This window comes from Argentina anserina, chromosome 1 (assembly GCF_933775445.1).
Source record: "Argentina anserina chromosome 1, drPotAnse1.1, whole genome shotgun sequence".
NCBI lineage: Eukaryota > Viridiplantae > Streptophyta > Magnoliopsida > Rosales > Rosaceae > Argentina > Argentina anserina.
The window spans coordinates 845,358-868,562 of record NC_065872.1 but is presented as its reverse complement, the minus strand read 5'-3'; the positions used below and the strand labels follow the sequence as shown (position 1 = coordinate 868,562).

The 23,205-nt window shown below is 36.5% G+C and overlaps 3 protein-coding genes across 3 annotated transcripts; 1 reads left to right on the top strand and 2 right to left on the bottom strand.

Annotated features, from left to right (window-relative positions):
- Positions 1 to 911: 911 nt before the first annotated feature.
- LOC126795021 (uncharacterized methyltransferase At2g41040, chloroplastic-like) lies at positions 912 to 3,603 on the bottom strand. Its single transcript, XM_050521835.1, has 6 exons — positions 3,476 to 3,603; positions 2,935 to 3,154; positions 2,617 to 2,813; positions 2,401 to 2,512; positions 1,715 to 1,819; positions 912 to 1,159 (listed from the first exon to the last, which is right to left on the bottom strand). The coding sequence occupies exons 1-6, from the start codon at positions 3,571 to 3,573 to the stop codon at positions 1,031 to 1,033; spliced, it is 861 nt and encodes a 286-aa protein (XP_050377792.1). The 5' UTR covers positions 3,574 to 3,603; the 3' UTR covers positions 912 to 1,030.
- Positions 3,604 to 4,149: 546 nt separating this feature from the next.
- LOC126785398 (uncharacterized) lies at positions 4,150 to 8,158 on the bottom strand. Its single transcript, XM_050511079.1, has 9 exons — positions 7,948 to 8,158; positions 7,674 to 7,849; positions 7,180 to 7,361; positions 6,760 to 7,044; positions 6,617 to 6,675; positions 6,487 to 6,523; positions 6,322 to 6,393; positions 4,827 to 5,154; positions 4,150 to 4,733 (listed from the first exon to the last, which is right to left on the bottom strand). The coding sequence occupies exons 1-9, from the start codon at positions 8,051 to 8,053 to the stop codon at positions 4,353 to 4,355; spliced, it is 1,626 nt and encodes a 541-aa protein (XP_050367036.1). The 5' UTR covers positions 8,054 to 8,158; the 3' UTR covers positions 4,150 to 4,352.
- Positions 8,159 to 10,245: 2,087 nt separating this feature from the next.
- On the top strand, positions 10,246 to 11,443 carry LOC126797080 (protein CHLORORESPIRATORY REDUCTION 6, chloroplastic). The gene is made up of 4 exons (XM_050523765.1): positions 10,246 to 10,453; positions 10,581 to 10,712; positions 10,812 to 11,020; positions 11,111 to 11,443. The coding sequence occupies exons 1-4, from the start codon at positions 10,246 to 10,248 to the stop codon at positions 11,315 to 11,317; spliced, it is 756 nt and encodes a 251-aa protein (XP_050379722.1). The 3' UTR covers positions 11,318 to 11,443.
- The last annotated feature ends 11,762 nt before the right edge of the window (positions 11,444 to 23,205 follow it).

The following is a 23,205-nucleotide window of genomic DNA, read 5'->3' as shown; positions in this document are numbered from 1 at the left end:
CTTGTGCTTCCTTAGCTTATTTGGCAAGTAGTACCTCGTTTCCCTTATCCTTCCTTCGGTTTTTGTTGATGATTTTGGCATTGAATTGAACATATACTAACTTGCTCATCCTTGCGGTATCTAGCCTATTCCTCTTCTTTGTGTGTATCCCTTGACATGTGCTCCAATTTCTCTCACACTCGGAGAGCTTGTGGTTGCGTTGAAATTCCTTAAAACGACATCGTCTCCTTAAAAAAAATCACTGAAAAAAAAAGTCGCCGAAAAAAAAATCCGCTGAAATATCGGGTCAAACTCGATTTGACCCGATATATTGCATGTTGACCCGATATTTTGAATTGACCAATATATTGAGGCGATATGGCATTTATCCTATCGGTTTCTAAATATCATCGATATATCGCCGATATATTCCGATATTTAGAACAGTGCTTGTAGTATAAAGAAGTCGGTGATGTACCTCTATAAATATGTAACAAGCTCATGTAATCAATTAAGTGAATTCAATATAAACTAGCCTCCTCTATCTCGGTATCTCCTCTATACCTCCTCTCATCAACCCTACCACATATATCACACACTTCCGCACCAAATCCAAACATCATCCTAACATCCTCCTAATAAAAAAAACCAACACTAACAACCTTTGTATGCTTTGTCCTACAATTAACTCGAGCATTATATTTTCCTTTTGACTGCCCTTGTTTCTTGTCTTTCTCTTCTATTTCTTGAAGCTCACTCTTCCAATTTCTCTTTCATTGTAAGCCATCAGCTGATCAGTGACTCAAAAACAGAAATCCTCAAATTCAAGGGACGTAGAACAAGCGGAGATAAAGAGGATAAAATCAATCAGAAACAATCAAAAGACTGACGTTGCAAAAAGAAATATCAAAGGATTGAGAGCGAGGCAAATGAACTACATAACAAAACAAGAAGCGATTCTGTTTTTGTTGATTCATGTACAAACAAATGGTAGTTAAATGGCTCAAACCTAGTCTTCGATTCTGTTTTCTGATCGGAACAGTTGCTTAACTCATGGTTTCTGGACAGAAAACATGATGAAGGATTGCTGCACTTTAATAGAATAGTTGGTGAGACCACAGGAAGTACACAAGTCCTCAAGCTCTTCTTCCGTTAAATATGTGTTAGTTTGATGAATCCTCTGCAAAATACAATCAAATCTTATTATCAGATACAAAACCTGTCATATTAGATACAAAACTCAACTTTTCAAATCAATATATGAATCACTTAAGACGGTAAACAACTCAGTACCATACTGAAAAGAATACAAAGCAACTAGATTGAGGATCACTATCAGTGAAGGCCTAAGACCTGAACAATTTCACCTTGTTATGCTATAAAGATTACTTGTTAGATCTTGAATTAGTTAATGATTCATATAGGTTATGCATTCACCATGATGGTATTACTAGCATTTTATTGGCCTCACCTACGAATATTATAGGCACAAATCAGTCGAACAAAACTCGAAAATGGAATTAGTACAGTGACGTGTGTGGTAATGCAACTTGAATTGCTCTGCTTACTGTCCAAGGTTGGAACCACTAACCCACCACCGAAATCATGGACCAGATTTTGGTACGGGAATAAGAAAGCATACAATCATAGTTGAAATGAGAAAAGAACATCATGATTGTCATTCATCACTTTTGGAGTTTTGGTAGTCAATATAAAAGAGCAAGTGCACATATACCTCTCTGAAAGGCTTGAATATCCAAGGGGTGGAAGGACTAGACCTCAGAAAAGTGGTTCCAACAAAGATCCCACCACTTCTTAATATACGAGTGATTTCAGCAACCTGAAAATGAATATGGGAGATAAGATGGGGAAACTCAAGTACATACAGTACATCCATATATAGCTCCACTTGCATGTTCAAATGTGATAGGGATTGCTATATAAAAGACACTGGAGGTTCAAGAGTTCAAGTGCCAAACAAAAATTTATCGGAGAACAGCAGATTGATATACCAAGCAGCAAACAATCCATGAGGAAATTGCCAATAAAATCAACCAAAAAAGTTGCAGAATGTTTAAAGATCTACGAAACGCAAGACGGATTTTCAAAGCATATATGAAGTAGCATAAGTAGTCTTCGTCTATAATAAGTTGCAATGTATCACTTTCCAAAGGATGCAGTTAGTTAACTAAACCAGGAGCACATTTGTTCTTCAGTCTCTAATAGCATCTCGATTCTCAAGTTCCCTTTACATATTATGTTAGAACGGTTTTGACTCCAGATTTTATTGGCATATGGAAGAAAAGGGAATGAAAAGCTGCACTAATTTACTTTATCACCTTCGCTTGAAATTATACAGATTGCCGCAAATCCACAAAGTCAAGCAAGTTCAAGGAGAAAACTAGATGAAACAACACTTACAGCATTGGAAGGAGAGGGCCAGCAGTGCAATGCTGCGCCGGCGTGTACAGCATCAACGGAACCTGATGCAAATGGAAGTCTCGAAACATCTGCCCTTACAAGAGCAAGATTCCTGCACTTATTACAATGACGTATAAATGAGTCATTTACAGTAGACATGTTTTCGCAGTTTTTCTTACTAGAAATGGACTGAGAGAAAAAAGTAGATAAACTTACGCAGCTAAAAGAGTAGTAGGGTCTCTTGTCACAAAACCAAAACACTGACGGAGCATACTCTCAGAAAAATCGAGTGCAACAACTCCAGAGTAGATCCCAGATTTGGCGAACTTCCTCGCAAACATACCACTCCCACAGCTTACATCCACTAAGACACCACCTTTGGCAGGTTTAAAGTATTCCTGAGCCATTTTAAACTGTGTAGGAGGACACATAAGTTCTGTAACTATCAATGCATGTATGGACATATAACTGCTGTGAAGTAAAATTTCAGTAAATAGACTAGTAAGCAGTAACTGATCGAGAAATGAGAAATACCTCTTCATCAGGACCTGGGAAGCCGCCTCCAAAATACTGACGCCACCCTCTTTCATAAATGTAGGAAACAAATGGTCTCCTGAAGAACTCAGTCCCAGCTGGTTTGGCTTCAACATATTTCTTCAAGCCAGCAGTAACAGTTAGATCCAAGTAAATGTCTTTGCTTGAATAAGACTTGTGGCATTTCTTGCACTCAAAAACCGACCTGTATATTGCTTGCCTACAATAACAGAACAACGCAGTAATTAAATTCTAATGTTAACACATAGCACCAATGTCAACAATCAAAACACTGGTCCAATCTGGAAAATTGGATTCACAAATTTACAAAAGGTTTCAAATTTCGAGTAACATGTACTAGTACTAGACTACTAGCAAATACATCACAGAAGCTATTGAATGATTTGTATCTCCATGTTGGACAAATGGTTATAAAACTCACAGAATGCTCTACTATGGGTTAGATCACTTATCTCAAAACCACAAGCATAAAGGCATTGCCTTTTTCCAGCAAGAATTGACAACTGAGTTGAGTACTCACAGGTTGAGACCAGTTGGGCCTTTCCGAATTAGTGGTTCATAGCACACTGGGCATGACAACAGTTCAATTTCCAAGCTTTCACCTTTCTCAGTGTCCATGAAGGTTGATCGGGTCTTTTGCCTTCTCCAATTGTTCGATGAAATGCGTGAGAGAAAGAGCAGAGTTCTAGTGTACAATTTTGAAGTGCAAGAATAAGAATAATAATGGCTGTCTTCATCTAACAACAAACCCAATAGTGACGACGCAGTAGAGTAGCGGAATCTAACAACCGCCAGAACCACCAGTATAACCAAGGCATGTCTGCATTCATGTTATCAACTTATCATGTAACACTTCATCAAAAAAAACTTATCATGTAACACTGGAACCAAGACATGTCTGCATCGATTTGTTGATTGGACATTTATTTCCTATTATGGCTCATTTGGAAACTCGAGGACGAGTTGTCTGTCCGCACCAATCAAAAAACAACTTCCACTGGAAAATGAAGTAAATGCGAGCTGTTCTCTGCAACTCTGTTTCATACCCATCTCTCACATTTACTGCAGCTTCCTTAAAAGTTGCAGGGGATTGGGTAATTTGGCCTGTTTGGATTTCTACAACATTGCATGCCTTTGCTTGGATGGGCAATTAGAGACTTTAGAGTTTAAAGCAACAATAATCAAAGATAGGGATAATGCTAGCTCCAAAATACTATTTATATATCTCACTGAGTTATGACTTTTTGAGTAACAATAATCACTGGGACGGATCAAGCTAGCTCAGCAATGCTTCAACTATGTCTCAAGCCTGAGCAAGCACAAGCAATCTAACCTACAGATAACTACCATAATGTACCCAAAAAAAAAACTGACGAGTTACTGAAATATAGAAATCCCTAAGCACCCTTGTCTTGGACCTGGAATCCCCCTGTGCTTCCAGCCATAAACTGCTTGGTATACACGCGATGCCTTCGTTCCCTTGCGTAGATTACCCAGAAGACTAATGATAACATGACAGCAGCGGATACCATGACTAGCCCAATGTAGATCCAGCTGCTATGTTTTCGAAGGCTAGGACAATTCCTGTTGGTTATATCTGTGAATGTGTCTCTGACAAACGTGCAGTCTTGCAGATCAACCAAGAATGGACCATAACGATACAGACCATAACTGATATTTACTGCGGCTTCCATTTGGTCATAGAAGATGGGAGTGAGCCGTCCAGGGGTTACACAGATGCCTGCTGTGTTAATCTCACACACATAACCCTTCCACACCTGCTCAAAACGAAGTTCAAAGAGTTACTTCTTATGAAGCTGACAGAAAAAAAAAAACCTGAATGAAGCATGTAAATACTTCATAAACATTACCTGTGTGGCATTATGCAGTTCTACCTCACCAAGGGCACACTTTCGATCAGTGAGATCAGCGTTGTATGGGTTGCAAAGAACAGGTAATAGAGGGCCAGACTGATTGAAATATATTGGTCCAAGTTGGGGTGGTGGATTGTTCAGATTTGAGATATTGCTAATGACCTTGTCTACCATGCTCACTAGTTTGTACGTAACATCCTTGGTACGTGATGAGGTCTCTTGAGCAGTAGCATTGTCCACACAAGGGAGTACATCATCTAAAGCAGTATGAGCAGTGGGGTGCTGGACCCATTCATCCATGGAAACACATGCATCTGCAACCACACTAAGAACATACGAAAACAAGTTATATGATATAATTTGGAGCAGTAATATGGTCCACAAGTAACTTCATCCCATTCAAAGTGCAAAGAGTTACTTTCCATTTGTACTACCAACTATGTCAACAACCAAACTGTATGCACGTATAGCACCATATGAACAAGGTAAAAGTTACGGAAGCACATACAAAAAGAAGCAGATTGAGAAATAACTTCAATTTGTTATTTTCCTTGGGAGACTAGTGTAGATCGCTAATTGCACAGAATATCTAGGAGCAGATTTTCTACCCAACCAAACACGCTCAAAAAGTCGAGACTTAAAATGCTTCTGTAACAATAATTTCTTGAAACAGACATATAAGTGAGCTTAAAGCATAAGAGATAAACCCCAGATAATTCTGTGACAGAAAACCTGAAATGCTTTTGTTTCTTTCTTTTTTTAAGAAAAATTTATTTAAGTGAGCTTAAAGCATATGTCATAAACCCCTGATACATTTATATAAAAATTCTTTGACAAAGACTTGAAATTCTTTCTTTGAAAGAGATTTATTTAAGTGAGCTTAAAGCATGAGTGATAAACCCTTGATATGTTTATCAAAAAATGCTTTGAGGATTTTAGATCCTTATTTCAGAGTGCATCCGAATGAGGGAATAAAATCAGATATCATCAGCCTGTTTTAAAACAATAGAAGTTACAGCTTCCTCACATCAATAGCTCTTCCATACTTCACAACTGTCAATAAATTAGAAACCTCAATTTGCTTGCACTTTACACATGTGCAAAGAAATGAACCCCTATCCAATTTCAAAAGTTTATAATGTTCAAATTCAAACACGATCAATATGCATGAAGATGCACCTAAGCAGCCAAACTTCAAGGTCCTAATATATTTTGTTGGAGTATTAGCTTCTAAAAGAAAAAATAAAAAGAAGAAAATAATATTATCTCCCAGAATCATTTAAGATGCATCAAAATTTCTTAAAGGACTGAGAACAACAATCATGAGACTATCTAGAACATAGAGAATATAAAACCATAATTAAGTCTGTTAGTTAGGTAACATCTAGCAGGCTGAAATTAACATATAAATGTCCAGTTAAACATTAACATGTATTCCAGTATAGATGTAAAGTAGAAGTAATGTGATGGAATCATAACAAACATTACTTACTTATGGGCAAGAAGAAATACACCACACAAGATGAATGTCCCCGCAACAAGAATCCACCCAAAAATCACCAAGCTGCATAAAATATACACTGTTAGTTTAATAAATGTTTAAGCATTTTTCAAGAAAGGAAAGAAAAGAAGAGAAAGTTTCAAGGAATTCACTCACAAGTATACACAAGCCTGCATCCCCAGAATTGAAAATACTGCAACAAGTATAAAGAAAAACAATTACTTTACGCTAATAGTTGGATCTTTAAAATCTCTGCCTCTAATCAAAAGAAAAGAACACGACTTACAAAATCCAATAAAAGCCAAAAAGAGCATAACAGCAGCAATGATAATGAGGGCCAGTCTTCTGTGAAACATAGCAGAAGATAAAGGTTAGCCACGTCATTCTGGTGAAACATCAAGGGCCTAATTACTTGTACAAATCACTTACATGTTATCCAAACCATCGTCTATCCGTTTTGAGTTCTTTTCAGTTGTATCAGAGAGTTTAGTGGCGGCAGAGTTGAGTTTTGTTATAGTTGTGTCAATGCTATTCTGAACATCCGATGGCAAGAAGATAGAGTCAACTCCAATCCGCTTAGCTGCACCAAGATAACCTGACAAATTGCGGAGGCTTTCAACAGTTGTATCTGCCTGACTCACAACATAATCGAGTGTCTTTGTTGTACTGCTGTGAAACTTTGCCTGACCGGTATACAGAACAATGCATCCAACACTAGAATGGCCAAAAAATACATCAAAGAAAACCATTAGCCATCTGAAATGATTGCAGTACTTCTCAGTATGTGAATTGTGTGTGTGTGTGTGTGTGTGTGTGTGTGTGAGAGAGAGAGAGAGAGAGAGAGATTACATTGCTGCAACAGTGAAGAAAATAAGCAAGATGAGAGAGAGCGCATAAGCTGTTCTAGAATAACCGTAAGGCTCCTTTGGGCAACAGCAGTAACATAAACAGATAAACGTCAAGCTTAGCCCAAAGATCACGAACCACAGACCGGCAACAACAAAGAAGGGAACAGCAGTCCAAGCAACAGACTACACCACAAATCAAACATCACCATTAAAGCACATACCCATAAACAAAATCAAAGCATATACTTCAAACAATCGCAAACATAAAAACATACAATATCACAACAACCAACAAAATAAATCAGTTCAAGATTGTTTCCAAGCATCCCAAACACATCTACATAAAAAATCCACAATTCAATTACAGATGTAAAGTCCTAATCTTTCTTTATGAGCCCTGTGTTATTCATAAACTGAAGTCAAACCTAAATGACAAAAGCAAAACCAGCAAACAACCCAGAAAAAGAATACAAATTTAGAGTTGCAAAAACTCACAGCCCAGTAATGATCATTGCTGATATTCCATCCACCAGTGTACTTATGAAAATCATCAAGAGGGTCCTTCCTGAGAGTCCTCTCCTTAGCCAGAATCAAAGACGAGTTCTGCAGATTCTCATCCACAAGAGACCTTCTTGTGTCCAGCCCCACCACACCTCTATCAACACTAACATCTGCACCAAATCAACAAATTATCAAAACCAAGAGACATAAACCACAAAGAACATAACATTCTTAACGTGAACATAAGCGAAGGGGTTCGAGTAAGTACCTCTGCCTCGAAATGTGTGAGAAATGTGAGTGTTTCCGGAAGCAAGAGCGATGAAGAGGAAGAAGGAGAGACAAAGGAGCAGTTTTTTTGAGTTGGAGATTGACATTTTGGGTTCTGGGTTTTGGGTTGGAGAGAGTGAAAGGGTAGAAGAAGAAGAAGAAGAAGAAGAAGAAGAAAAAGAGAATGTGAAGCGAAACAAAGGAAAGCCGCGTAGGTTTGTATGTTGTGGAAGCGTCTGGTTGTGTTTAAGCGAGTGCAACAGAGTGGCAGAGGGATAGGAGACTTCTGCTCTCTGTATTCTCTGTCCTTACGATAATGCCCTTTTACTTTTTCTGTTTTCTTTTTTCTTTTCTTTTCTTTTTCAAATTTTCAAAATTTGATTCTCGATTTACTATCTTTTTAATTGTATTGGTGGTTATTCTCAAAAAAGAAATAGAAAATTGTATTGGAGGTTATGATGTTATGCACTTACATTCGAGAACTACGGGTTACACTTTGATTTGTATATAAAATTACCTTATGAAAACAGAAATTAAGAACGAGACATTGATTCAACCACATTCTTATATTAGTATAGAACAATTGTGAATTTAGCTCTTGTGGTTACATTTTGATTTTTTTTACATAATTTTTGAAAATAATGATAAAAATAAAGCTTATTATATGAGTAATCGCATAATTTAACGTACAAGTGAAAATTATTAACTTTCAAAAAGATTATTTTTCCTCATTACTAAACATCTAATAAACTTAAATCAAATTTTGTATACACAATATACTGTTTGGTCTTTCACTATTGTTGCCAGATTAGCATCAATGTATATTTATAGATAGTTTGTTGGCAAAATACATGATTACTATGGTGGATGAGAATTTATATTAATTGAGTAGTAGTGCTAATTAAGAAACCTTCACCTTTTATTCTTTTCAAGAAAAAAAGATGCCTCTCCTTTAATAGTCTTGTAGGATGTGGATTGAAGTAGCGGGTTATATGGTAAAACAAAAGCCAAAATGAAAGCAACGAGTGTGGTCACGCATTGATCCTTTGCAGGGTTCTTTATATGAACATTTATATTACAAACTAGTAGATGATAAAATTGTTATTTTGAGGACCATATATATATAGTCTATGCATGATCACCACAAATGCCATTAGGATTGTTGCCTAAAGAGTTCACCATCACATGTAACATGTGAGAATTGCGTCTAAAATAGTGATCGAGTTGGGCAGAAGACAATGATCGTATCAAGTACAACTTCTGATATAGTCCATTATATCTTTCATTTTGGTAGTTCAACCATGAGTGAATTGTAGGTTGAATAATTATGAATATATTGTAATGCATTGATAGTTGAAAATGAAACTTAATTTACACTGATGCAATCATCCAAATACAAATTCCAGTCATTGCGAGTTTTAAACTAATTTCATGAGGTGTTTTTATGAAGATATATTTGGGATGTAACGTCCTTGTTTTCTAATCATCATATCTTTGAATTAATAAAACAAATTGGAAGATAATCGATTGGAGTTTTTGGTCATTGTGCAACATGATATTTAGGAAATGCGGGTGAGGTGATTCGCCACACGTCCTTTAAATGGTATACTTCATACTTTATCATATAATAGAGAAATTTGTGATGCTACTATAGTCTAATCTCCATGTGGCAGCAACCAAATATTGACAGCCACAAATCTTGAGGACGAATCCACATGATTAAACAACGCAAATCTTCTTCTTCACAACGGTCACAAGTCTTAACACACAATTGAAGTCCTACCATTTTCTTAATCATATCATTAACTCATTGAAAATTATAATGATAGTAACATATATTGACTTAATCCGATGGATTATCAATGCCTCAATGCGTCGTGAACTCATCATTCTGATGATAATGGGGGTTGGTTGCCGGTTCCTCCTTCCGGTTGGTAAACACGACGATTGATCGTGACGATCAACAAATGATATTAGTTCGAGATATGATATATGAATCATCGACTTGGGACTATTTATCGAACATAATCCGCTTAACATAAGCATGGGAAAACGTTGGGCCTGTACCCAGACTTGCATGGTTTGGGCATTGATCTGGGTCCAGTCAACTAGATTCAATGAAATGGCATGTGGCCCAACACAGGAGAGAATCTGATAATATACTCAATTTAGGGAGCAAAGGGATAATGAGTCTGAGTTGTATGGTATAGAAACCCATAAAGGGATATGAACATTCAAAAACACAAGGTCACCATACATGTATCAACTGTTTGAAACCATATCAGCTTAACATTCAGGAATGGCTGCAATCTTCCAAACACTGCTTCCTATTTGTTCTTCTTCAAACTCAAGGCAGACTCCATGGAACACTCCATCCAGACTCATCTCAGATTCTATGGCCTCTTTGCCTATTTCACACTTGTATAGGCAGCAAGGCCAAGTAGCTGCCTCAGTTGCCTTCAACCCTTCTGGGAATTTTGACATATCTGTCTATGATGATGAAGAAGGTAACATCTAACAACAACCTATTCCTTCGGAAGTAAATTGTTATTGGTAAATTCTAAGTCATGTCGTTCCCTTTTTGTTCATCCCTTTATCCAAACTCTAAGTTGTTTTGTGGTGCACATTTGACAGACGCACCTAAGGTTGAGCCTCCAATGCCACCAAGTGAAGGCAGATTTGAGATTATTATTGACAATGATATAATTCGTCGCCTCGACTTAACTGCATTTCATACTGCAACTGGCATTACCGATCCTTCATCAGGTACTTGAGCATCAGATAGCGTACAAGTTGAATTGATACTCAGAATTTTGTATGTAGAACTTTTATATGACAGTTCTGTCTACTACTTATGCTGTGTAGCCAAGCCGAAAGAGTACCTTGAGCGTACAATTGGCTTTACAATTAACTACACGAGAGAAGATCCTCGCGATCCTCGAGAGCTATCTGAGTTTCCAGATATAAGACTATGGTTTCTGAGACTTGATGCTGCCTATCCTTGGTTGCCTGTGCTCTTGGATTGGCGAGCTGGAGAGCTAGCTCGTTATGCTGCCATGTTGGTGCCACATCAGGTAATGACTAATACAAAGTCACAGTTTGAGAGACCAAAAATAGGGTTTTGTTTAGCTGATGGCATGACTTTTCGGAATATGAATTTGCAGATGAATATGAGGATGGGTGTTGTGTTCAATCCTGAGGCACTAGAACTGTTTGTTATGCACAAAGTTTTTATCGTGTACTTGTGGCTGAAGCAACATAACATTCCAAAGCCAAGATTGAAGACTAGTGACATGGCTAGAATGCTTGGATTCGGTATTGGAGATGAGCTTTACGATTTGATTGATAAACATCCTATTTCCAAATCATAAAAACACAAAGCCTAAAAGTCCCAGCTTAGTGTAAATTTTTGAATTGTTACAGTATATAGGAGCTGCTACTTACATCCATGAGGAAATCATTCATCAGAGCCACACCGATTCGTTTAAGATTTTAACTTGAACTTCTGACAAACGTCTCGTAAATCTTTGCTTGTATGTAGTATTTTTTCTGGAAATACAAGTTTGTCGACTAAGAAAAGAGGGCATACTGCTATGAAACTACTGCATGAGAATAAGGGCTAGTAAAACCAAATTAACAAGCACTATAACCAGATAACCAGTTGTTGTATGAATGTTAAGTTTCTGTTCATAATGCCGTCTTCAACTGCAAGTTGAGGGGCATATTGCAAGTTGCTGAAGATATCAAACACCATTGCCAGGGTAGAAACTGTCTAATGCTCCACTCGCTGTGATGCGTTCAGATGGATCAATGCATAACATTGACTAAAAAGATTACAAAAACTAAAGGTCAAACTCTATATATTAAAAATGAGAAGAAATTAAACTACGGTTAGCCTTTATATAATTACCTTCACCAAATCAGCGACGCACTGTCCACCAAACTCTCTAAGCTTATATGCAATCACACCCCAACCAGATTGTCTAGGAAAATAATCTTATATGCTCTTAGGAATCGTCCCCGGCCATTGATTCACAAATGGAGATCCAAGGTACCTATAAGTCAAAAGTTTAAGGGAAGAAAGAAAACAGAACATCCAAGATGCATATCTATTATGACATCTATCATGTGTATGCTTGGATGGATGAAACGTGTATGTACCTAAAGAACATTATATCATGAGGAACAGAATTGAACTGAACATATGTACATAAAGAATGATGCAAGGATCCCACAATTAAGCCCTCACTCGACCTCATGCCTAAACGTCTCTAGAATTTTAAAGGTTTCAGGACCAAACATGAAACCTATGGGCGATTAAATTTTCACCCCAGCTTTCACAGTTTCTTTGCTTCATCTAAGCTCTCCATATAAAACCTTATACCACATAATCAACTAACAATGTATATATGTAATGACTAGCTATAATTTTTCACCCCAGCTTTCACAGTTCTTTGCTTCATCTAAGCTCTCCATATGGAACCTTATATCACATAATCAACTAACGATGTATATATGTAATGACTAACTATAAGTTGAAGGGTTTCGCACACATGATGTACATCTAGCAACCTGATATTTGTTAATGAATCATTCAATGTGAAAATGAATCAGAAAAAGTAAGAGAAAGAGCATGTGAATACCGAAAACATAATTAAAACATTTCTCAACTGCTCAGTTGGAGTTGGAGTTGATAATCCTTGGTGATCAAATAGCACAATCTCCGTTGTCATCTCCACTGAAACACATTTACAAAGCACTCAATATCATTTTAAGACAACTCCAATAGCCAACAGTCCTGACTCCTAACATTACAGTTTAATTCATAACATCATCATTATTTAAGGGCCATATGAACTGTGTATCCTCTCAAGAGATTAGTACATATTAATTGATCCAAGGGCCCACAATTGACATTCACTTGTAACTTTATAACAATCCAAATTAAGAGGTGAAGCAAGTACTAATGAAGTTAAGAATATAAGTTCATCATTCATTCAGAAAAATTAAGAATATAAGCGCAAATATAAAGTTAAAAATAATAATCCTACAATATCGGTTGATACATTTTATACAAATTGTAATGCGACACCAATAAGAGGTGATTGCCTGCAACACCAAGATATGGGAATCTGAGCAATTGGCTCAAGCTTGATCTTGAAAGTTTGTCTCCCACTCAATAAATCTAGCTACATCTGCCGGTAGGACTTCACGGCGAGAGTACCGCGGACACTAGCTGCATATATATATATATATATATATATATATATATATATATATATATATATAATTAGATACACTATTATTAAAACTCACATAGTTTTGCACAACATTCACCATAATAGAAAGAGGCATGAAGAGTACCTGATTTTTAATTTCAAGAATGAACTCAAGTTTAGTTTTCTCCATTATCTTAATGAACTTATAAAGAAATATTGAAAGGGCTCCAGTATTTAACTCTAGCTAGTGAAACTGTGAAAGGAACAATTAGGTTTCATTCTTTTAAACCGGCTATATAAATAGAGAAACTAAATTGACATGATAGGATGGTCATGAGAAAAATACCGGAAAACATTTGCATATAGAGATCGTGATATATCGTTGACTAAATTAGTTAAAGCACACACTAATTCCATTGCATAAACCGCATGCAGCCATGCATGATTTATAGACTTCTCGTACTGTTCAGATCGGTTTGGACAAAAAATTGTTCAAAATTGATGGCCTTGACGATGTTGTCCTTAAACATGTATATAGATATGTTGTCCTTAACAAGACTAGCTAGAAGCTTAAGTAATTATGAAATTGAAGCTAGATCGAGTCTGGACTTGGTAGCTCAGTTTAGGTATATATGCATATAGATATAGATATCATTGTTTTTTTCATACATATGTAATCGACCTGTACATGTTACAAACATATTTACATTTTGTTAACTAGCCTGGTAAAGAAAGACAAACGTACACGACAATTGTTGGTCTCTCTCTCTCTCTCTCTCTCTCTCTCTCTCGCGAATTAAATGTTGGTGTCTTCGTTCCATATTGTTCTTAGAAAAATCCAACTACGAACAGTACATAAGACACCTCACTGCATTTAAATATGTGAGAATGTAGTAGATAAGGCAGGAGATTTGCAAATAGGACACACGTTTTTATATCCCAGCCATTGTTTGATGCAACAAATGTGGAAGCCGTGCCCGCAGTCCAATGTTCCTAGCTCTTCTTCCTCAATAAAATCCTCCTATTATGAGAACCAACATGCATGGTACTTAATTGTTATCGATCACAATATCACATTGGGTTTATAATATCCAAATTTAGAAGATGAAACTATAAATTAATTAACAAGGTACCTGGCAGATGCTGCAGAACTCCTTCTGAGCATTTTCATCAGCTAGCAGAAAATAATTACTGCGTTTGAGAGATGCGACGGCTGCTTCCTCTGATAATCCTGTGCTGACATACCCTATATGATCTTCTAAAGCCAACAGCTCCTGTAAGTGGCAGCAGAAAATAAGGCCTTATTGATATATTCACGTAAAGCATTGTTCTTCAATGAATCTTTCATGTTAGTCTACCTCATATGACATGTTATCCACATCAAGCCTCATGCCTCCAAAGCGATTGCGCATTTCAATTGAAAAGTACAGCAGTGATTGGTTAACAACTTCAGCATTCTGCGCATGTTTTATGAGGTATATCGATCGATCAAGGTGCAGAATGTCATCAAATATGCAACAAGTTGAATCATGCAGAAATTTAAACATGTTGAAGCAGATTGATTTTTGGTCAATGAATTAGGGAGATTAACCTCTGTTACAAGTCTGAAGTCCACTGATCCACTGTCAGCTGTTACCCTAAAAACGGAACTTGAACCTTCCAACAAGTTATCAGCTGGCCTGTGTATATATAGCGTTGATTCCAGGAGGAGTTGCCTCCATATGTCAATTAGTTGGTTCTCACTAGTGAATCCACTATCATCAGAATTAGCAGGAGCTTCTATTTCTATTTGAGATCTTGAATTTCCACTTGCGTGGGGAAGTTCATGAATGGCAGGCATTAAAGACTGGAAAAGATTCGAAGGCACCCCAAAAAGACCTTGAGAAAGAGAGAATCGGCAAAGAGGAGTGGATCCGAAAAGCAATGTGGTGCAATTCCCAGAGTTAATGAGGTTGGGACTGTTAGCAATGCAACTTCTTAGGCCTCTTATTGTGGCTTCTGAATTAGGATTCAAGTTCCTTTGGACTATTAGTTCTCGTGACGAGTTACGATTGACAGTTGATGAAGTACACTCTGACTTGTTCGAAGCATGGCTGCTTGTAGGTTTCAAAGCTTGATCTGAAGTTGATTTGTGGAATGAGCTAGAGGATGAAGATGAAGATGCCTCCTGGATCGGAAATTTATCATTTATCAAAACTAAAAAAAATGGTTACGGAATCCAATTAAGAAAACACTGTGCCAAGCATGAATTCATTGCCATGCATGTTGGAAATCTATTGAACTTTTGAGGCCCAGTGCTTCCTCATATTGGGTCACAACTCACAAGGCACAACCAACTTGTATTAAGTATTAATATCATATATGAACAATAGCTAGCAAGTATCAATGTAAATCAGGTTATATCCTTATGTTTTTGAGATACAAAAAACTCACAAGAGATAGAAGGTGACCATTGGCCCTCTCGGATTCAATAATAGCAAGTAATCCAACATTTTCATTAATCAAATGAGGCCCTTGAATTTCACCCGGACGATGGTGCTGGATGAAATGTCCAGCAGAACTCATCCTTTTACTACATTCACAATTATCCTCATTGAAACACTCGCATATTCTGAGTACAAGATAAGAACCCAAGGAATTACTAAAAGGGTGTTTTGTTATTGATTTGTTACATCTACAAATTTGATATGATTCAATTCACTTACATTGCCTGCTCATATGGTTGTTCTTGAGGGGAATCATCAACATTGGGACAGGCTCCACGCATAATTACAGTCTGAAAGTATTAAAATTACAATAGGTCTCATTGAAACAGAGATATATTAATCAAGATTAGTGTTAAAAGATTGAGAGCCAGAAATGTCAAGAATCAAAATTAGAGTGGAGGGAAATGGGCGCTGCATTCGGGGGTGGCTTAGCGATTTAGGTGGCGCTAGATTTTAACGGTGAAATGACGAGCCTCTCAAGACTGAAGGTAATTGTAAATTTTATGCTTTTTACCTTTCATTAAAATAGCTCTCTCGTGTTACCTTACATTGCACTTAGTTTCAAATGTATCAATCATATCCTCAAACAACATAGAGACATTATATCATATTTTAGGAATAAGACATTATTAACTTTGCACGATGTCTTATACGTACTCTTACATATGAAAATATATTATTATCAAATTCACCGGGGTTAATTATAGAACTTAGGTTATTTTAGTACATTGTGTAACAGTCTCCAATGGCGAAGGCCATGGCCTCATGAGTCCGATGACAAGACAACAAGTATTGTCAAATCGATCAATGAACGTTAAAGTGTTATCACTTGAGCCAATTTGTGTCGATCGTATGTGTGGCCTAAAACATGTCACCAACTTGTTGGCTATATATACTATCTAAATAATCGAAAAATAAACTTATCGACTATATATACTTTGGAGAAACTACGTACGTACTATATGACAAATGACTATGGCTTACTTGCACCAGCTATCTCGAGCTCCCTGGTTCAAATTGAAGTATAATATCTTGTACTCTTCTCAACCCCGTCTGTTCAATTTCTCCGATCTTGATCCTGACCTTCATGGCAAATGGGGTCGCATCCATGTGCCAATCTAGCAGAAAACATGTTAGGTAATCAAGTACGTGGATATAGCAAGTATGGGAAGACCTATAAGTTATAACCAGTTAGAGGTAAACAGAGAGCAACATATATCTTCCTTATTCCAATAATGCAAAGAGTACTAGCTTGGAAATTGTAATAGAGGACAAGTTTACATAAATTTCAAGGCCTCCGCATGCACACCGTCTTTGTTTTCTATCTGCATGTGTAAACAAGATGGTAGGATTCTCGCTTCTCTCAATCTACGTACATCTCCAAGCTCTAACGTTTCGTGCATATTCTTCTTATACTTTTATGGCCAATTCTCATGCATGTTCCAGGCTTCCAGCTCAGGACCCAGTACTATAGAGGAAGTCCTGGTTATATACTCATATATAACAACACTATTATTAAGACAGATAATGCAAATTGCTTGATCCTCTAATCTCTATTGCTCGATGTCTGGCCTATTCTAAATTAAATAACGCATACCACTTTCTTCATGTGAATCATATGTAATTGATATGGTTGTGCTATCTATTTGATTTGCATTAGCTCGTGAACCCGTAATAGATGGTGCTGCAATTATTTTTATATGTATCTAATCGATTCATGATTAACGAGAATCTAATAAGCTAGCATTCATTACATACATACATATCAGATCGATCTTGAATGAGATGTTCATGTTCTTTTTCGTCCTAGATAACTACCAACATTTAATTTTCATGCACAGTATGTTGCTAGCTAGTGTACATATAAAAAACAGCACGTGAATTAAGCTATATGTCCTACCGTAAACCTATAGATTGGATCCATTATTTATTTCTCTCTATTGTCCAAATCATAACGACATATACATTTCTGGCCAGTTCTGATTTGTGTTACTTACGTATTTGCTAATATCATACTTCATCCATGTGTTTATGAGAAGTCGAAATGTCCTATAGTAGTGCAACTACGAATAACCCGACTATGGCGATTGTAATTGTATCAATTAATCAATAGAGCAATCAATTTTAGTTTTTTTTTTTTGGAAGATCAATATTAGTCTTATAGTCTTGGATTCTTGATCGATATGAATATTAGTATCTTGCGGTTAGTATATAGTCTCTCTATCGTAACAACTAATTAACAACTTGGTAGATTATCGCATGATATCCATATGCGCATGCATGGCATGGTGTACTTAAATCTTAAACATACAGATGTATCTCAATCTCGAACCTGCATAAAATCATATATTCATTCATATTGGATTATCTGGTTGTAAACCAGTATATATTGTAAAAAAATGTAAATGCATAGCACCAGAAAACATGTCTCTAGATCAACGAAATGTTCAGCGTTTTTGAAATCCATCGTCCACTGCCGTCCAGTTTCAAAAAATTAGTTTAACCCTAAAAACATGTGATGTCTCGCTGTCGGCTCAATCTATATGTTGAACAAACCTAACTTAATTCGTTTTCAAGTAACCACACATTAATTAATATTGGGCAAACATCCATTTAGTCTCTAGGTCCTAGGTCCGTATTCGGTTTCCCTTAGTTTTTGCTCTAATATGTTTAGTTCCTGAGCTTATATTTCCTTTTCTTAATAGTCTTTTCTGTTAATTGTTTAAATCAACTGTAATTTGACTTTTTTACCCCTAATTGAGTTTTCAGAGTGTAAGTAAAAAATAGAAGGGTAAATCAGTACTTAAGTTAAAAAATAACGGAGAATTAACGGTTTAGACTGTTTATGTTAAATTTTGAAAGTTTAAGGGTTTTATAGATCACAACTGAAATTAATGGACTAAATAGATCAATGTTGCAAACTTTAGGACTATAAAGATTTTTGCCCATTAATATTCATCTTATGACTCTTCCAATCTTTTAATTCTTTCCCCAATTAATCATTTCTGCAATTTTGCTCAAAGACAAATAACAGTCACTTTATGTTGATGAAAAGGGCACTTTCCATTACTGCACATGTTTTAGTATCGGTCTCTAGATCATCGACCAATTAATTCTTTCTGCATTTGACTTGATAATAACTAGTTTAGCCAGCACGTACAAAGGAGGATTAAAAGGGATTAAGATATATACTACGAGTATTTTGTTTATAATTAGCGTACATTCTCAGTATATAATATATATAGTACCTGGTTAGGCTATTTGACAGCAGCCCCCAATTTGAGCATTTTTTCTGTGACAGAGCACAAACAGACCTTAATAATTAGCAAGATCCATCGATAGACCATTGGTATTGACTTTTTAGTTAGATCATTGGTCCAATTAACTAATCAGTTACGCTAATCGAAATAGCTATAGGTCGTCATACATGTAGCAGCTTCAGCCTTCAGAGTTCAGCTACAACAGTGTCTTTAAAGTAGCATCAGAATAGTGAGGTCCAGATTGGCTTTTAACTTCAACTGGTGAGTAATATATAATTTAGAAAACCTGTTAGCTTTGTTCGAAAGGTGTTGCTAAGTTGATTTTCTGTTCTTGTATTCACCTTTAAGAAATGACTGTAATCTTTATTGAAGCATGTGATTATGTGACAGTCTGATGGCTTTGAATTGTGGATTTGCAGCATGGCTGGCTTTACCTTGCTTACCTAATGCAACTGTGGTGTGTATTAGTTAGAGTGGCTGTTGCGTTTTTAGTCAATTAGCAGTTAGCAATTGTGTATAATTGTAGTTTAGATTTTTGTATAAATAGCCTTGTATTCCTCTCAATCAATTTATCAGGATCAACAACTCAAAAGGTTTGTTAGTTAGCAGTTAGCAATTGTGTATAATTCAGTTGTCAATGGCAACTTGGCAAGGGTGCTAATGTGTGGGAAAGGGAAAATTCAATTGTAGTGCAAATCCAAGCCGACATGTATTATTGGTTTTCAAACAGGATACTTACAATTGACTCATTCATCCCCATTCTTGTGAGCTCGTCAACCAGCTTTCTCTCCGAAATGTGGTTCCCAATGCCTACTCTTCTCTTGATATGAGATATATCACAAGGAATAAAGCTGATGATTGTTGTTCTTAATTGTTTGGTTAGATTGGTATTTTCTCGAGGGACTCGAGGAAAGGTGACTGTCAGGAAGTTCATATAACCCTCAGGGCTAAACCCTTGAAGGCTTGAACTATCTGAGCTAGTGATCCACTAGGTAATTTCCTACCAAATCCATCAATATTACACCACCTGTAATTCATGATATACAATAATTATCTAGTCTATCACAAATATATATGGCTTTTGTATATTCTCGTACGTCAATCAATTGATATGAAAAGATCCGCCATCGGTCTACATCAAAAGCGTCGTTTAATCTGTTCATAATCACATGCTCTTATAATTACAGTATATAATTATTCTGTGAGTATAGATCGATAATTTATTTATAAACACATGTAAATGTCGGAAAATTCTAATATAAATAAATATATAATATACATTCCACATATGACGGTCAATATTATTTTATGAGTGAGGTCAGAAAAAATAATATTCGTTGTCAACCGTTTAATGTAAAATGTATAGTATACATTGATGTATAATTGATTAATCCGTAAATTTTCAGCTAACAATGTAATAATAACGATCTTATCCAACTAATTGATCATCGATATGATTCCATTATAATCCTGAGGCAAATTATTTTCTCTAATTAATATTCCTCAAAGCCTGATATAATGTAGACTCTGTGGGAAAAAACGTCTAATACTGATTCTACGTAAATCAAGTCCTGGTGGCCTTCTACAGTTATAGTGTTATACAGTACGTGATGAGTTTGTTCTCTCCATAAATTAACTACGTACGTTATTTAGTATACGTTATAACAGAATAACCATGCATAATGCACGTACGCACTACATGTGCGTATGCACTATTAAGCTAAGGTACGCCCATCAAAAAAATAACCAAGGTACGTAAGGAAATAAGCAAAGCTTTAATTACAAAATCGAGGGAATATGCCTAAGCAGTCTAGGAAGATTTTGTACGTCCTGATTTCAGAAGAAAATCGAGAACATAATCGTGCTTAAATTACTTGCACAAGACAGAACTATCGATGATCTAATTATCACAGGGAACACAGGCTTAAGACATTGGTCCAAAATATTTGAGGAATCTTAATTATATCGCTTTGATTATTATTACCTATTAAGATCTGAAATTTTTAACGTTCTTGTTTCCTTCCTATCAAGGTCTAGGTTTGTTTCTCTATTTAAAGGATTGTACTGACTCTTCACCAGTTGTCTTGTGTCTGTGAGTTCATAGAGAGTTGCGGATATCCCTCAATCTCCTCCCCCGAATCAGTCACCAACTACTAAAATCCGGTCTGCTGATTATAATTGTGTGAGTATTCTGTTGATTACTTCATGTTAATTTGGATGCAATTGTAACAACAATAGCTAGGAATTCGTCAAATTCTTGTTATATATTTAGGTTGTCTCTCAATTAAATTCGTAATCGAACGGAGCATGAGGAGGGGAATGCATGCATGCATGGGTGGTAGTATAAGAAAGTTAGCCTCGAGCCTCAGCTCATAAATTGTTCTGATTCTTCTTCACTCATTCTTTCTCGGGTCGGTCACAATGGCATACTCACTCGGTCTTTTTTCACTGAGGCTTTTGGTTATTGGTGCCGTTGTCGGTTGTGCGATGGGTCTGATCTTCTGTTTCCTTCGTTTAATTGGCTACTTGTGGGATAAGTGCGATAGAGACCTAGAGGCACAAGGAGGTGAAGGACGGTGATCGATCGATCGCGCATTTCCTGCAAGCTATAATGTCATATATATTGGGGAACGTATGTAGTACAATTACGTGTACCGGTACATGTACCCAGAATTCACTCATATTAGGTTATTTCTACCATGCATGTTTCTAGCTTGTATTAATCTTTCAAATAATATGGTTATTAAAGAGACGACTACACAATGATCAAGTTTTTTCACCTCCACTTGTTCATCGTGACGACTTTTCTCGTCAGTCATCTGCTAACACCGCGTGATTGACGTTGAAATGCTCTAATAATGGCTGGAGTTCTGAATTTTATTTGTACACCTTATAGAAGAGCACACACAACTTGCGAAAAGATAGTCACAACATTCATCGACGCGGTCACGTAAATTAAAATATAGGCTTTTGCTACTGAGACCTCCACAATTACTCATTACACCTCTACCATTTCCTAATTATTAGATTACATATATAACCTCTTATAAAAAGACAACTGTAGACATTAAATTTGATAAAAATAAAAGCATTTAATTATTTTCTTTATGTAATAATCATTCAATAATACCAATGGAAACTATCACACTTAAGGATGATTATAATATATATGTCGTGATATTGAGAATGATTTTTCATTATTAGACTCTTATAATAATAATAATAATAATAATAATAATAATAAACTGGATTTGATCTATTTTATTGATTACAATTGGTCGTTCGAATGATTATTTGTTCGAAAAAATTAGTCTAAAACCGATATCTTTTAAATCTTATTTGTAGTACGTTGAGCAAAGAATACAAGTTTAGCAACATTATATGTAGAAAAAAATTCCTTCAACAAAAGGTAGACCTAGAATAGAAAATTCGCTCGGCTTATCCGGAGTTGAGGAAAACAAAACCCTAGGTTTCATGTGTAGGGCGGCGGTGATCTCCAGTCACCGATTTACTTCAGATCTATCTCATACTGCTCCCTTCGTGGTGTGGCTACAATTCCTTTGACGAACTGAGGTGAGCAAAGGAAGCGAAGGTGGAAAGCTCAAATTTTTCATCCTAGATCTGAACCTATAAGTTTGGCGGGGAATATGCGTCATCAGTCTTTCTTTTGGGTGAGGGCAGCGACTTGGGATTGACAAGCCAACACTGCTCGATGGTAATGTTAGTGGATAGGGGCGACAACTTGCTTACCTTGGTTGGCACTAGGTGTGACCGAAGCTAGATTGGTGTGATTACGGTTGTACAAGCCCACTTCTCCCAGAGCCATTCCCAATATTCCCAGATGGAATGCATTTGCTTCGAGGTCAGGAGGCATGGTAGCCCCAACATTTTGTAGCTTCTTAACCTCATCAACAAGCCTCTCCTCATCATCCTCCCCTATGTGTATCTCAATCCAAAGCCGCCCCTACAATGTATGGATCACATACTGATTAAATAGCACATCATGTATCCGATCAAAGTATAACCTAACATGGAAAGATGATGCAAGCATCTTCACACCCGGGGTCTTCACCAACCAAATCAAACCCCCAATCAAGAGGCAGAGCAACACTTTCGTCACATATTCTACCTTTGGTTTGCTTTTCAACTTTCTTGATCAGCAAGAAATGCTAACCCATCAAAACAAGGCCTAGCCAAATACAATTATGAATAGCCTTCATGATCCCATATACAAAATATAACACCCTTTTCCTCAAAATAAAATTTCTCTCAACAAAGAACACCATAATCCTTA

Bases quoted from the DNA above. Each gene is read 5' to 3' on its own strand.
- LOC126795021 (XM_050521835.1), bottom strand. From the start codon at position 3,573: ATGGACACTGAGAAAGGTGAAAGCTTGGAAATTGAACTGTTGTCATGC. The intron at 2,814-2,934 runs GTATTTCTCATT...CCTCCTACACAG, and splicing joins TCCCAGGTCCTGATGAAGAG to TTTAAAATGGCTCAGGAATA. The intron at 1,160-1,714 runs GTATATGTGCAC...TGTATTTTGCAG, and splicing joins TATTCAAGCCTTTCAGAGAG to AGGATTCATCAAACTAACAC.
- LOC126785398 (XM_050511079.1), bottom strand. From the start codon at position 8,053: ATGTCAATCTCCAACTCAAAAAAACTGCTCCTTTGTCTCTCCTTCTTC. The intron at 5,155-6,321 runs GTAAGTAATGTT...GTATGTTCTTAG, and splicing joins GTATTTCTTCTTGCCCATAA to TGTGGTTGCAGATGCATGTG. The intron at 4,734-4,826 runs GTAATGTTTATG...CGTTTTGAGCAG, and splicing joins AACTGCATAATGCCACACAG to GTGTGGAAGGGTTATGTGTG.
- LOC126797080 (XM_050523765.1), top strand. From the start codon at position 10,246: ATGGCTGCAATCTTCCAAACACTGCTTCCTATTTGTTCTTCTTCAAAC. The intron at 10,713-10,811 runs GTACTTGAGCAT...TATGCTGTGTAG, and splicing joins CATTACCGATCCTTCATCAG to CCAAGCCGAAAGAGTACCTT. The intron at 11,021-11,110 runs GTAATGACTAAT...ATGAATTTGCAG, and splicing joins CCATGTTGGTGCCACATCAG to ATGAATATGAGGATGGGTGT.